Consider the following 15109-nt stretch of genomic DNA (forward strand, 5'->3'; position numbering starts at 1 on the left):
TTTCAGAATTAGACCCGCCCTTTTTTGGGCGGGTGTTTCTGTCCTGTCATAGGCTCATTTGGGCTGTCAATCACTGCCGTGTCGACTTGATTGGTCGAGAGGCTTTCATCAAACTTAATCAGCTCTTACGGCGAGCAGGACGAAAAGCGTTCCTGAAAAATATCAGCGATAAAAGGAAGATTTTGTTATTCTGCTGTTAATTTCCAGGTATGAATGTCACTTTAAACACATTTTATTTATAACTGTAACACTGTACTGTGTAAGTGTAACTGTGCTTTGTGCTTTGACACATCAACACGTAACGGTGTCGTGAGCTCAAGCTAATGTTAGCTAACGTTAACGATAAACAAAACAAATTTAAACTGACTTTAAAGGCTCTTTTTCGCCAATATGACAAGTTGTGACTCAAAGACATAACGTGTCACTATCTGTACCAGTATTACTGTCCTGAATGTCACTGTAGTAGTGGTTTAAATCCACTCAGCACTCACATTAACCGTGCTATGTATGCTAACACACATGTCACATTTCTTTTGGATGTATCAGCAACAGAAGATGATCGAGGTGGTTTGCAACGATCGTTTGGGCAAAAAAGTCCGGATCAAGTGCAAGTATCCTTCACTGAAACTGTCACTGAATAATGCGTCCTGTCAAATGTGCATTAAAGGATAGGTTCACAGTTTTTCAAGTCTGTCTTAAAACAGCAGTCAAGTGCCCAAATGAACACTGAACGAGGTTTTCCTCGCTGTAATTATTCTTCCTGTTCTTACTGGCTATTAAAAGATACCTTTTTAAAATGCACTTTCAATGTAAGTGATAGGGGCCAAATGCATGTAAAAGTTTGTTCAAAGCTTATTTGAGGCTTTAGCAGTCTCAGTTAGTCATGTCAAGTGGAAATCTGCCACATAACGTCAATTTCCTTTTGTGTTTCCTGGGACAGTGTTTCCCTGTTGAGCTGCAGTGGGAGTATAGTAACAAAAAGAGGGACTTTGGCACTAAAAGACTGTTGTGAAAGATTTAAATTTGGCATGGGTGAATATTACAAAGGCACTGAAGCTCTGACATCTTCTCTCAAAAGTTTAACAGTTTTGTTACTAAACTTTGAGCTCAAGTGATATGTACTGCAACACTGGTGGGATGTGAAGGAAGGAAAATGAATGAGCAATACGGAGATGTACACTACAAAGAGACATGTATGGGAACATTTCGACCTGATATCAAGTAGAGCTGCAACAATTTATCAATTAGTTGCTGAATTGAAAGATATCTAGTAGATTTGACTCATTCGGACAGCTGAAGCTACAATTAGCTTCAGATAAACTTGTTAATACATTTTTTCACAGAAGGAGATTTGAGGATTTTGTCCCCTATCACGTACATTGTAAGTGCATTATGAAAAGATCTTCTAATGGCCCATATGATCAGGTCAAATGATTACAGCAAGAAAAAACGTATTTCAGTGTTCATTTGGGTATCTTGTTTTAAGACAGACTTCAAAAATTGTGAACCCATCCTTTAACAGGGCCCCTTTCTTTGTGCATGGAGTAAGTTTGATTTGATTGATGGTGATTTGATACATTTTCCTGGAGTTTCCACTTCTTCAAAGCCACTATAACTGTATTTATGACTGTCAGAGCAGTCATTAAGCCCAAGCCTGCAAAAGTGTAGGCCTATTTACAGTAAGGCTGCAGGTATTGATAACATTCTCAATTAACCTATTAATCTTTTGGTGAGTAAAATTTCAGAAGAGTGACAGTTGTGTATAAAGTCCAAGGTGTCGTCTTCATATTAGTTGTTTTGTCTGCCCAACAGTCTAAAACCAAAACATTTTAGTTTATTATCACATAAGAACCAGAGAATGTTTGTAATTTTTGTCTAAAATATGACTTTACTATTACTTGTAAGTCATTACAATACTTTGTTGAGCCACCAAAGTGTAGCATATTGTAGGGCTGCAACCAACAGTTATTTTCATTATTGATCAATCTACCGATTATATTCTCAAGTAACAGTTTGCTGTCAAGTAAACAGCAAATGGTCACATTTAGGAAACAAAGAACATTTGGTATTTTTGCTTGAAAAAAAATGACCCCTTGATTATCAAAATAGTTGCATATTAATTTTTTTTTTGATCATCAATTAATCGACTAACTGTTGCAGCTCTAGCATACTGCATGTGTTACAGACACTGAATAGTAAACAGCTGGATATCATAGAAAATAGATTAATTAAGATTGACTACTGCACTGGTTAATCTGCTTCACTGTGTGTTTTTTAAAATATATTAAAGGTGGCTCTTCATCTTTAAATCACATCTTAACTACACAGTAAAAAGGTGCTGTCTGTAGCCACAGTGCCATGCCAGCCAATTACAAGCACGCTCAAAGTAAAAGCACAATGATAATTCAAGACTACGTCACCAACAAATAAATGCTCATCAGCATTCAAAGAACCAAGTTGAGCTGGATGAGAAGTAGCAGGATCATTTAGCAGGTTAACATTATGTTAGTCTAGAAAAAACACATCTCTGTTGGCAGATTTGTTTTTTCCTGTGCCCCCACCTGCTCTTTCCTTAACCCCAGCGTTTCAGCTCTGAGGATACAATTGGAGATCTGAAGAAACTCATTGCTGCCCAGACAGGAACACGGCATGACAAGATTGTATTAAAGAAATGGTAAGCTGCTCTCTCTGTGTCATCTGCCCTGACAGACCTTAACAAGTCTTTGTGTGGATTTGTTGTGTAGCTAACTAAATGTTCTCTCTCTGCCCCCGCAGGTACACCATATTCAAGGACCATGTGTCTCTGGGTGACTGTATCCTTTACACAATCTTTTAAATCGCAGTGTGCCTGTCTGCAGCTCTGCATTGATACTTATATGTTCTTTTATTTACACCTTTTACATACTCAATATATAAGCATCAGACATTTTAAGCTACCAGAAACTTACATTAACACTTACAGTTGTCAGCATGGGATGATTTGACCATCATTTTCTAGCTAGCTGATAAACTTTTGAATCCTCCAAATATGCAGTACTGTGCAAAAGTTTCAGGCACTAAAAGTAAAATGAATATGCTTTCATAAAGTAATGCCATGAATAGTTTTTATTCATCAGTTAACTTCACACAAAGTTCAGTTAACAGAATAAACCTAAATCAAATCAATATTTGATGTGAGCATGCTTAAACTTTTAAAAACAGCACCAGTTCTCGGTGCACCTTCACACAGTTTTTGTAGGTACTTGGCAGATATACAGTACCTTTGCACAGTACTGTATATTAAATACACAGGCAATTATATATGAGTGAAGTTGATATATCACAAGTCTAATAAGAAATTCCATTTAACCTGATTGTATTGGGACGGAGGCCAAAGTCTTACTGGATTATCTTGAAACCTGCCCTGTATACTTAAGATTGCTTTAAGTTCTTTTTTCTGATGCTTTTAACATGTTAATGGTAGTTGACATGAATCAAAAGCAGGAAAAAGTGTCGCACACTCTGGCTCCATATGTATTTCTCTTTTTATTGGATGATGCTTTGGCCCTCAGGCTTTCTTCAAGATCAAAATTCTTGATGTTGATGTTGAAGAAGGCCTGAGGGCTGAGTGTGCGACACTTTTTTCCTGCTTTTGAGTCTGCTCCCAGCGATCAGCACCTCACTACAACCCTTGGTGTGTGTTACTTTTCCACTATATAGTTGACATGAATCAAGCAGAATCAAGATTGGTGAAGAACTATCCTACGCTAATTTGTTGTACTTAACCATGACCTCTGCAGATGAAATTCATGATGGGATGAACCTGGAGCTGTACTACCAGTAAACCAGATGAAGACCACAATTCAATGATACACGGCAACCCTCGTCCTCGTTTAACACAAACACACAGATGCAGAAGTGTCATCGATGGAATCTGTCGCAGGAAACCACCATGATCAGACAACACAGCCGAAAGAGAAGAGTGGCGTCCACCACCCAGTCATGACATAGATCTCAGTTTTAGCTGTTCATTTTTGCCCATAATTGATTTGGCAAAATCAATTTTCCCACAATTGATTGGGCAAAATCAAATGTGGGCAAAAGCTATGTTTTTGTTCTATATTGATTTTTGTTTTGATATTTTGGAATTAAAGCTGATATTTACCTACCTATAAGGCTGATTGCTTGTCCTTGATGTCCATTAATTGCATTTTCTCACACTGGGGGAGAGACTAATTCACCTTTTTTATGTGGAACATTTCTTTAAATGAATGTTAATAATATTAATGTTACCTCCAGTTCATCTGAAAAGTGAGCATACAACTCAAAAGTTAGTAACTTTTCAAAATTAAAAACATGCACGTGGAATGCATAGATTTATTTATTCAAAAGGTCATTACACTACTGTAGGTGATGCAGTACGTGTTGAATTTCATGTCTGTGGTTACAAGATTGCCAGTGTGCAAAAACATTTTTTTTTTAAATCCTAAACCACAAGACCAAATATGCACCATTAACATGTGCTTTACTTTATTCATTCATTTATTATGGACAAAACACATTAATTCACATCAATATGAAGTAAATATATCAAATTTAGCCAAAAAGCTAATGTTCATCTGCAGTACCCAGACAAGTTGATGTTATACATTAAAACAAACAAACAAAACATCAAGATCATTTATGCGTCTTTATATTTCTACTTCATTGTAAAAGGGAAATTAACTTCACTTTTTACTCACAAATTTATTGGACAACAATAGTTCCTGGTTACTTTTACATGTTAAAAGAAAAATTCACAGTTTTTCAAGTCTGTCCTACAACAATAGTCAGGTGTCCCGATGAACATTGAGATTTTTCTTGCTGTAATTATTCCTCCTGTTCATTAGAAGATCCTTTCATAATGCACTTACAATGTAAGTGATCAGGGACAAAATCCACAATCCTGTATTTAAAAGCTAATATGAAGCTCCAGCTGTCCAAATTAGTCAAATCAAGTCATCATCTTTCATAATTACTGTTTTTTAGTGCCACATTCCCTCTTTTTGTTGTGATCCTCCCACTGCTGCTGAACAGGAAAACACTGTCCGCTGAGACACGAAGAGGGAATTTCTTACTAAAAAGACTGTAACTGTGGAAAATATCTGCTTTATTTGAATAACTCTTGACTGCTGAAGCCTCATATTATCTTTTGCTCAAAACAAGGACTGTGGATTTTGTCCATCATCACTTACATTGAAAGCGCATTTGAAGGGTTCTTCTAATGGTCAGTATGAACAGGAGGAATTATTACAGTGAATAAAACCTGTTTCAATGTTCATTTGGGAACCTGACTGTAAGACTTTAAGACACACTATTAATGTTACATCACACAATGATATTTTGGACAATGGTCTGCCTCTAAATTTGTGGCAGCAGTTTGAGGAAGTCTCTTTCCTGTGTCAAAAAGACAAGGCCAAGTCCACAAAGAAACAGTTTTTCCCAGTTTGGTGTTGAAGAGCTTGACTGGTCAGCACAGAGGCCTGATCTCAACCTCATCCAGCACATTTGGGACATTTGGGAACACCGACTGGAATGACATGTTCATAAAAATCACATATTGTTGTAATGTTCAGATATCCACATACTTTTGGCCATGTAGTATTTGTTTTGTTTGTAAATTATTCGTACAGAAACCAGACATTCATACGGTCTATTGAACAAAAGTTTTATTCACATCACTAGACAGTCATTAGATCACAAGTAACGGCTTCTCTTTCACACGGACACAGCCACACTCGTGCATATGAGTTAATGCAATCGATGGAAACCAGGTATCACATGGACCCGCACACATTCAGTATGGGCCTTCACCTCTGCAGCCAAGTCAGCAGTAGTCAGAGTAATCCTCCTCCACGTAGTTGGCTGGAAAGAACCCCACCTAGAGACACAGGAGCAGTGAATAATATGAGATACAGATGTCTAAAAGCCTGTGAGTTTTGTTTTTTCTTTCTTTTTTCTTGAGATATTTATGTTTGCAGAATCCTCACCCGGCCGTACACCTCTCCTCTCCACCAACCGCTGTGACCTTTTTTGGAGATGATCTTGATGGTGTCTCCTTCCCGCAGCGACAGCTCAGAACGGTCCCTGGCTGAGAAGTCATATCTGGCCCTCGCTACGCCGAAACTCCTCATGCTGCCCCCTGTCAGATAACACCATATTACAACATGGATAAGCTTAAAGGAATAGATTGACATTTTTAGGAAATACAGTAAAGTCAAGTCAGTTGTATTTGTATAGTCCGATATCACAAATCACAAATTTGCCTCAGGGGGCTTCACAATCTGTTCAGCAATACAATATCCTCTATCCCTTGATTCAGATAAGGAAAAACTTTCCCCAAAAAAATCTTTATTGATGAAAAAAAGGAAGAAACCTCAGGGAGAGCAACAGAGAAGGAATCCCAGGACGGACAAACATGCAATAGGTGTTGTGTGTACAGAAATACAGCATGGAAAAACTCACCTTCTTGCTGAGTGTTGATGAGAAGATCAACACCACTCTCGATATGAACAGTGGTATTGATCTTCTCATTTAACTCTTGACAAGAAAGTGAATAAGCGTATTTCCCTGAATGTCAAACTTCTCAATTAGCATTGTTATAATGAGGAGGAGTGTGTGAAGTGACCAGGACTGTAGCCAGGATTTAGAAATACTGAGGTTATGAGTCTCTGCCCCGCTAGGGAGGTTCAGGGGCAGTTACACATGGCATGACAGTGAAAAATTAGTGTATAAAATATAGTAGAATAAAGGGAGAAGCTTTAGCTTAATAAAGATATACAGCATGACTGTTACGGCCAGGACCCCTGAACTCAACCACAATATAAAAATGCAAGATAAAAAAGATGTGTTTAAAGTATTTAATGAAAACATTTCTGACTTGTTATTTAGATAGTATGTCCAGTTATGAGTACTGAAGACAATTTACTTGCAAACATAGCTTACTCATGGACAGTAATGCGGGAGGTATGGGTTCTTCTGAGGGTGCTGCAGCACCCCCTAGTGGCAGAGGGTACAATTTTAAAGGGGACATATTATGGAAATGTTTTTTTTTACCTTGTCTTTGTATGGATTTGGCAGGCTGAAATATTATTTAGGTACTGCGGGAAAATGACATAAATACAGTACTCTTGGTGTTTGGCCAGGGTTTGAAGTCTTCAGATTAACAAGCTTAAACAAGCTGTTCAGAATTATTGCCCTTGATGATGTCACAGTGGGGACACAAGTAATAAATTAACATTGATTAATCAGTTAGCTGTACTAATGTACTTTAGCCTACTGCCAAGTTTGTAATTATTACTTTTTTTTTACTCTTGGGTGCAGTGTAGCCAGGCAGGGATGGATGGAAATAATTAATTTTAAATGTGGTGGTTGGTATACCCACCAAAATGGCATGTTCAGTACAAGGGAAGAAAGAGGTGGTGGAAAATTTTTGACTTGAAAAATTACAATTTGAATCACACTTATTTCTTTGCAAAAAAAATTACTAACATGTTCCACAGATTCAAGAAAGTTGTATAAAATTGTTGAAAAGATGCATAGGCCTAATATGTCTAAAATAAAGTTAAATATATACTGATAAATAATGTGTCCTTTAATATAAGAAATAAAATACTGTAAATGTAATTCTTATTTGCAATAAAATAAAGAGAAGAGGTATTTATCATTATTGATCAATTAATTATAGCGATAAATGAGATATCACTGACACATTTTGGTAATGATCACTGGACACACAACTATCTATCTGTGCCTCATTTCCTGCACATTTCCTGACCACAAAGATTGTGATACATGAAGACGCAGCATCAGAGAGCAAAAAGAATTAGGAAATGTCATTTCAAAATCTTTAGCAGCACAATGACCCAGAAGAGACGTCTCTCTCATATTTATTTTTGACATATGCTATATTCTCTGATGCGATCCTTCATCACCACAAACCTTGCGCAAGGCCTGGCCAGGGCCACTTGTGGAGTAGACAACAACAGACGTGATACAAGGTAGGCTAATTGTTTATTCAAAGCTGCTGCCATAAAGTGTAACTTTACAATAATGTATTAGCCTATTTCCAGTAAGTGATTTGTTAATTTTTAACAAATGGCCCAATAGAACTGCAGGATTATCCTATAGGCCTAGCCTAATTCATAATATTATAGTTGCAATTTGTAATTTCAATTTTATCGAACTGCTATTGCAGAGTTTATGTAGGCCTATTCCTTACTGGATGTGGACATTAGGATTTGTTGGTTGTGGTTTGTAAACACAACATTCAAAGTTGGCCCTTCCTCCCCAGCTCAACGATACCAGAAGCGTTACGCTGCAGTGCAGTGCTGTCGCTATGTGTTTATAGAGTCTCAACCTCACACCCTACGCACTGTTATTGGCTGGGGGCGACACACCCAAAACCCAAAGGTTGACACCCAGAAACATCCTGAACACAGCAAAATAAGAATATAAAGGCAGAGGGCTAGAGTCTCTGCAGATACAGACACCATCACACACTTCTTCTAGTGGGTCATAAGTGATGGTTGAGAGGGATTATTTTTGTATGAGTCTATACATTGTTTTGTTTTTTTTAAGAAAATCCTACTCATTCTGCCTTTAAGTATTTTAATGATGCTTATTTTTCAAAACACACCATAGTTTTGATGGTATAAATTTTACCTTGAATTTTGTAACTGTAGCAGCTGAGTGTGGTGCGGTCAGTGCAGGTAATTTCCTCAGTCACATTACCTGCTTCACTCCCTGGTTACACCAAACATCTATATTAAAAACTATATCTGTAGTCATGTCTCCCCTAAAATATTCTGTTACAGAGGTGGCTTGGTCGGGGGTCTATTTTCAGCATCACAGACGCTACTGAATGATCATAGAAATATTATAGGAATGTTATGGGAATACTATAGGCAGCAGTGTGTCTCTATGATCCTCTCGCTCTTCTGCAACTACGTGTTGCAACTTGTCATTTTGATCGTGAAGGTGACACTACTCTATAAAGTATATAGGCTACAATATAGTATAGAATTGAGTATTTATAGTATATATTTTAGAGAACATTATAGATCCAAGACAAAACTGACAGAAGGAGGGGACTAAGAAAAAAAGGCATAATTACAAATCTGCTGATACTTCAGCTCCACGGACTGTGCCATGGATTTATCAATACACAGCACAGTTAGTTGCTGATATTTCAGATCTATGGTTGAGGCCATAGATTCTAATTTGCACAAACCTCAATGAGTCAGGCAGACTAGACTAATATGTTCATCTAAACAACCCCTCTGCCCCTGCACTCTCTCTGCTACTAGGGGATGGAGAGAGGGGGTGGCAGGTTAACAAGGGGGAGGCGTTTTGGTCATTTTGCTAACAAGGGGGATGGCATCCCCCCTCACCCTCCCTCATGTCGTCTACTGCATATTTCCCACCGTGAATATTTTTGCCACTGAAAATGTCAGAGCAGAAACTCCTAATTGATTCTTTTCATACATGTTAATAATTTGTGAGATCAGATCTTGAACACAATATCTGCTTCTGTTCCTGTAGTGTAACTCGTAGTTACTTGTTTTGAGTGTGTAGGTCAGGTGAAATACAGTCTATGGAAGGCTATAGCCAGACCTGTCATTTATGGCATTGACCAATTTTAAATTATCTATGAGGATTTGTATCATCCATTTTACCAATACCATATTGATAAGGCCAGTCATGGGTGCTTTGAAAGTGCAACCTGTATTCAAACACATTGTTGAATGATCTTGTAGTAAGTGTTGTGTGTATGTTGGTTACAGAGTGAACAGAATGATAGGACCATACTGTATGTGTGCAGCTCGTTACATGTATGTCACATAACGTAACGAGTTGCGCGTGCAGAGCTGTTCAGCTCTGCTGGCGAGATGATGCCAGCCTTTGTTCACAACACACTATACAACTAAGTAGTTTCAGCAATTCATCACTTTAATGTAACATTTTAAGAAATATATATAGGCTATATGTTAAATTTTTTTTTAAAAACCCAGAAAAATACCAAGGACATGACCTTGGTGTCCTCAACGGTAGCTATGGGTTAGAAGTGACAGAGATCTACTGAACCTGGTGTGGTATTCGGCGTGTTGTTAGACGAGTTGCATTGCTCTGGTTGTTTGTAAGGCGTACACAGCGTGGTGTCCACATCCCTAAAGTACTCCTTCAAAGAGTTCTGCTGGTAAAACTGAATCATCTCCTAACAAAAGAAGAAGACAAGAGGGACAGTTATATGAGGAGAACGTGACAAACATGAGACAGATGTTGCATGTGGTGTGTGATGAGGACATGCGGTTCAAATCCACAATGACAGGTGCGGATTTAGAGTGTCTCAATTTATTTGGTTGTATGAGGGTGTAAGACTTACGATTAAACCCTTGAATGCTTTCTTATCATTGATGCGGTACAGGCCTTCAGTGGAGGTGATCTTAATGTGTCTGATGTCCATGTTGAACCTGGGAGACCAGAGGGATGAACATGGATAATAGAGAGATATTAATACTGAGAGCAATAACATTAAATAAATAGTTTAGTGTTTGGTAAATTTTACTATTTGTCAAAGATTTGTGTGTATGTCTGTGTAATGTAAAAAGGTTCAGTGGTGAGCTTTTCCTCTTTTACAAGCATGGCTTACTTTCACATGACAATGGTTATACAGAAAATGTACTAAATCCTTTTTACTACAGGAGGGTCATATTTCCCTGCTTTAACAGGAAGTGATACCTGAGCTCAGAGATATACAATAATCTATTTAAGCTGAACTAAGTCATCATTCAACATAGGCAAGCAAGCATCGCTTTGGTCATTTGCAGGGAAAAAGACATCTCTGTGCTACAGTTAAAATCAGGCTGAATTGAGTTGAGGTTAAATATAAGGCTGCAACTAACAATTATTTTAATTGTCGATTACACTGCCAATTATTGATTAATCTTGATTGATTAATCCTTTTATCAAAAAATCCCTCAAAAGTGCACAGAGCCCAGGGGGTTGTCTTCAAATTGCTTTGTTTGTCTGACCCAAAGTACAACACCCAAAAGTATTCAATTCACTACAATTTACGACAAAGGAAAGCGGCAAAACTTCATAGTTGAAAAGCTGGAACTAAAGAACTTGGGACATTTTTGGTTTGGTATTTAAACAATTGATTATCAAAACGGCTGCTTATTCGTTTCATATCAATTGACTCATAGTTACATACAACCATAGTTTCGACAGAAATTCAATGACTACATTTCACCCTGAAGCTATAGGACCTGCTTAACACAGTCATTGAAATACTCTTGAAACAATTTTTTATATAACCGAGAAATCTAAAAAACTTTCACTTTGTCACCAAATTCAGCCCAGTTGTGCCCCAACCATTTAGACAATCTTTTGACCTGCAAATCACCAAATCAGAGTTTACTAGGAGTCCATCTTCAAACTGTTCACAGAAACTTAAAAGAAAGAAAACATTTGTTCCACTATATATAGATAATATACATCTAACTGTCAGAAGATCAAATTGTGCTTTTACTGATGAATGGTGTTGAAGCTTACTTGATGCTGATTGCAAACTCTCCTCCATCTTTCTGCCGCACCAGGAAGGTTCCATCAGACCGGGACATTAGGAGGTTTTTTGCAGCCGTTCTGTCCATGTTCCCCGCGAACCTTGAAGCACAGTAAAAATAAGAATATTACTCTTTATTTAAAGTCTCCCCCAACTCAAAAACATGTTTTTCTTCTTATTCCTACAGTTGGATGTTTCAGCTTCACTGTGCAGAGTTTGACACTAGAAGGCTTTGTTTTTTTCAATTTTTTTTAAATGAATTTCTAAGTTTACTGAATTCAAATTGAATTAAAAGCATTGTATTGTGTCATAAAACTTTTCCGGAGAGGATCTTTGAAGTTATTTTGTCTTCTGTCTTTCAAATTATTCTGATCACATAAGTTTTTGTTTGTAGAAAGATTAAACAATATCCCAGTGAAAACTGGTGCAGAATATGTGCTTCTTTGTGTTTTTGTGTTCCCGTTCTACTGTGTCATTCTCAAAATTACCACCAGGTGGCACCAACGTAATGGATTTTCAAATCTGACATATGTTGACTTTAAGGACATTAAATGTGTTTTTTTAAAAGCTATTTTTGATTTTATTCACTTCAATTTGCTGCACTGTCAGTCCTCTGCAGTTAGTACATCATTGTTTTTATTATAAGCTCAGGGGCAGAGAACAGTGACGATACGATATGATAGGCTGCAAACTAATAACTAAAGGTTATTTTATACATTAAAAACAATGGTGTGAGGTGCTATTGGTGTCGTGATGATACGTCAGGACACAAATGCTGCTTTAAAACACTTTTTTAAGTATCTTGTTCTGTTTTTTTTTGTGTCTCTGTCCCCATTACAGTGCACTGCAATACAGGAAGAAACTAAGCTTTGAAGGTACAAATGGTTATGTAAGCACGTTATTTATGGTTGATACTCACCAGTTGAAGCCAGACAGGTCAGGGGTCGGCCTCTGGGAAAGGGTGAGATCACACAAGAGGTTAAATGTGTCATATGGTCATGGTGGTAACTGTTCTTCACTTCCTAATGCTACTAATCTTGGTTTCAGTACACCAATTGATGGCCAACTTGTGCAAGCTGACACAGATAATGGATATGAATAATATAATTGGTTTGTTGTTTGTTTTCTTGTGATAAGGACCTAAATGCAAAAGTTGCTTGACATTAGGCCCAAATGTGTTTATAATTGGGTGATTTGTATGTGTTTCTGGTTTTACTCACTTCACTTATACTCACAGAGATGTAGGGTTGGACTTTGTTGCATGGGAACCATCCCATTTGACCAACAGTCAGGTTTTTTCCCTGAGTGACACACACAACAACCAATCACATGACCGGACCAAGCAGTCATTGAAACACACAGTATATGTGAAACATCAGCATAAATAAGTTACTTATGAACAACTCCAACCTAAAACAAATTTCTGATGACAGGCAGCTGATACCAAATCCTTCACTTTTGTAATTTGTAATCATTACAGTGAACAATAAAGATATAAAAAAAAATCTTGTCAAAGTTACTGTTGTGTTGTTAATATATTTGAAGGCAGTGATTGTGGGGGAGGTTTCAACATTCAAGACTTGAAAGGTTGCTCAACAGGAACTTCGAATGAATGAATCCTTTTTTCAGTGTTCACTTTTTCTTGCTTTTGTAAATGGAACTTTGTGCACCAGGGCTGCAGCTAACAATTATTTTCATTATCAATGAATCTGCTGATTAATTTTTTGATTAATTGGTAAATTGTTCAGTGTATGAATAGTCAGAAAATAGTGCTTGTGTTGTCTAACCAAAAGACCAAAACCCAAAGATATTCAGTTTACTGTCATATATGACAATGAAACACAGCAAATCTTCACAGTTGAGCAGCTGGAATTTTGAGGTATTTTTGCTAAAAAAAAATAACTAAAACGATTAAAAGATTATTAAAGTAGTTGCTGATTAATTTTCTGCAATTCAACTGATTGATTAATCGACTAATTGTTGCAGATCTATTTTGAATATAATGATTTATTTTATTGTATTCATGTTGTATTTCCTCTTGTGTAATTTATTTGTGTTGTTGTCTTTTATCTATTTATCTAGTTTTATTTTATTTTATTGTAAATCTATTTGATTGGTTTTATTATATTTTCATCATTTTTATGTCCTGTGTTGTTTTTTTTTATTTCTTTGTACTGTTTACATTTATACTGTTTTATTATCAGCTTGTCACTCATCTGGAAAGCACTTTGCACTAACCTGTACGAACGGTGCTATACAAATAAAGTTTGATTGATTGATTTGATTAATCTCAAATATTGAACAGTGGAGTTCCCGACATGCACTCTAATGCACAAACAAGTAAACAGAAAACACCCTGCCTCTACTGATTTTTCAACATACAGTAACTGACAAATAAAGACCCATTTTTTCATTATAGGATTTTTTTATATATATAATCACTGTTACAGTGATATAAACTGGCAGATCTCAGGTTTCATAGAGAATTTTTTGTGCTCACAAATATTCAGTAAACTGTTAAGCTGACAAAAATACAGCATGCATTATATTTTAGGTTAAATATGTTTCCAAATCATAACCCTCCAGTAGACTGCAGACTTTAGAGACTGAAGTGCAAGTTGGGCATGAGAGAGGAAGTGGGAGATAGAAGAGTTGCAGAGAGGAAAATGACAAAACAGACTGAATAAGACAAAAGCATCTCACACCTACACATTACCCACAGGAAACAAAGCTTGAAAAACACAACAAAATAATGTGTGACCCCCCTCATCCTTTAGACTATAGCGTGTATATGTGGTTGTGACTGGTGTTTAACTTTACCTCCCACCATGGCAGGTCAGCCTCAGCCCGGGTCAGCTCAATGATGTCGCCTTTGGAGAGGTGAAGTGGTTGGCCGAAGCCCACAGGGGGCGGCGGCAAGCCATAATACTCCTGGGACACCTCCATCTTAGGAAATCCTGAGCGGGAGAGTGACAAGGGGAAAGAGGAGACGTTGAGATATGAGAAAAGAGATCTGAAATGCAATGTAACCATTTTAAATCCATCAAATATTTACTCTTTAACATTCAGGAAGATTGCATGGGAGAATTAACTTAATAACAACAAATAAATGTCCTAATTTTCTTTACTTAATTGTAAACAAGATCGATTAAACTTATCATGCCTTTCTTACCGACGCCGGTTTGCCCGGAGGACCTGTGTGTCTTATTCTAAAGGAACAAGAGACAGAAGAACTGCAGCAATCATACCTTGAGTTACAGTATAACACACAATACATAATCCGAAAACATAGAAAAAATCACATAAACAGATGGAAACACTCTCCAGAAAACATATAAAATACAAGTTGAATGAAAATACGAGTTAACAAAAGAAAACATTAAAAACTGACATGTAAAATACTGTGAAGAGAGAGGAAAGAAGCTTATTTATCACTTCTGCCTGAACATATTCACAATGTCAAAGGTACATGTGGTCTCACCTTCCTCACAGTGCCCGCGTGGTCTGAAATTGGAAGAGGACAAT

The 15109-nt window shown here is 37.1% G+C and overlaps 2 protein-coding genes across 8 annotated transcripts in view; one reads left to right on the plus strand and one right to left on the minus strand.

Moving 5' to 3' along the window:
• The first annotated feature begins 61 nt into the window (after positions 1–61).
• On the plus strand, positions 62–4154 carry ubl5 (ubiquitin like 5). Its single transcript, XM_067585211.1, has 5 exons — positions 62–207; positions 547–611; positions 2591–2674; positions 2776–2813; positions 3780–4154. Exons 2-5 carry the CDS (start codon positions 556–558, stop codon positions 3821–3823), a joined length of 222 nt encoding a protein of 73 aa, XP_067441312.1. The 5' UTR covers positions 62–207; positions 547–555; the 3' UTR covers positions 3824–4154.
• The window catches only part of LOC137180036 (proto-oncogene vav-like), a 38023-nt gene continuing 26937 nt past the window's right edge, over positions 4024–15109 (minus strand). For 3 of the 7 annotated variants that reach the window (XM_067585203.1, XM_067585201.1, XM_067585202.1), the window contains 10 exons: positions 15066–15088; positions 14748–14793; positions 14405–14541; positions 12805–12885; positions 12504–12535; positions 11575–11685; positions 10403–10490; positions 10105–10234; positions 6009–6160; positions 4024–5899 (listed from right to left, as the gene is read on the minus strand). In XM_067585203.1, the coding sequence (XP_067441304.1) occupies positions 5846–5899; positions 6009–6160; positions 10105–10234; positions 10403–10490; positions 11575–11685; positions 12504–12535; positions 12805–12885; positions 14405–14541; positions 14748–14793; positions 15066–15088 (854 nt within the window). In that variant the 3' untranslated portion in view covers positions 4024–5845. The remainder of the gene's footprint in view (positions 5900–6008; positions 6161–10104; positions 10235–10402; positions 10491–11574; positions 11686–12503; positions 12536–12804; positions 12886–14404; positions 14542–14747; positions 14794–15065; positions 15089–15109) is intronic. The other 4 variants (XM_067585204.1, XM_067585205.1, XM_067585207.1 and 1 more) reach the window with 4 other exon arrangements.

This window comes from Thunnus thynnus, chromosome 3 (genome assembly GCF_963924715.1).
Source record: "Thunnus thynnus chromosome 3, fThuThy2.1, whole genome shotgun sequence".
In the NCBI taxonomy this organism is placed as follows: Eukaryota; Metazoa; Chordata; class Actinopteri; order Scombriformes; family Scombridae; genus Thunnus; species Thunnus thynnus.

Excerpts from the sequence above, each read along its gene's own strand:
- ubl5 (XM_067585211.1), top strand. The coding sequence starts at position 556 with ATGATCGAGGTGGTTTGCAACGATCGTTTGGGCAAAAAAGTCCGGATC. Across the intron at positions 2,675-2,775 it reads AAGATTGTATTAAAGAAATG|GTACACCATATTCAAGGACC; the intron begins GTAAGCTGCTCT and ends CTGCCCCCGCAG. Across the intron at positions 2,814-3,779 it reads CCATGTGTCTCTGGGTGACT|ATGAAATTCATGATGGGATG; the intron begins GTATCCTTTACA and ends TGACCTCTGCAG.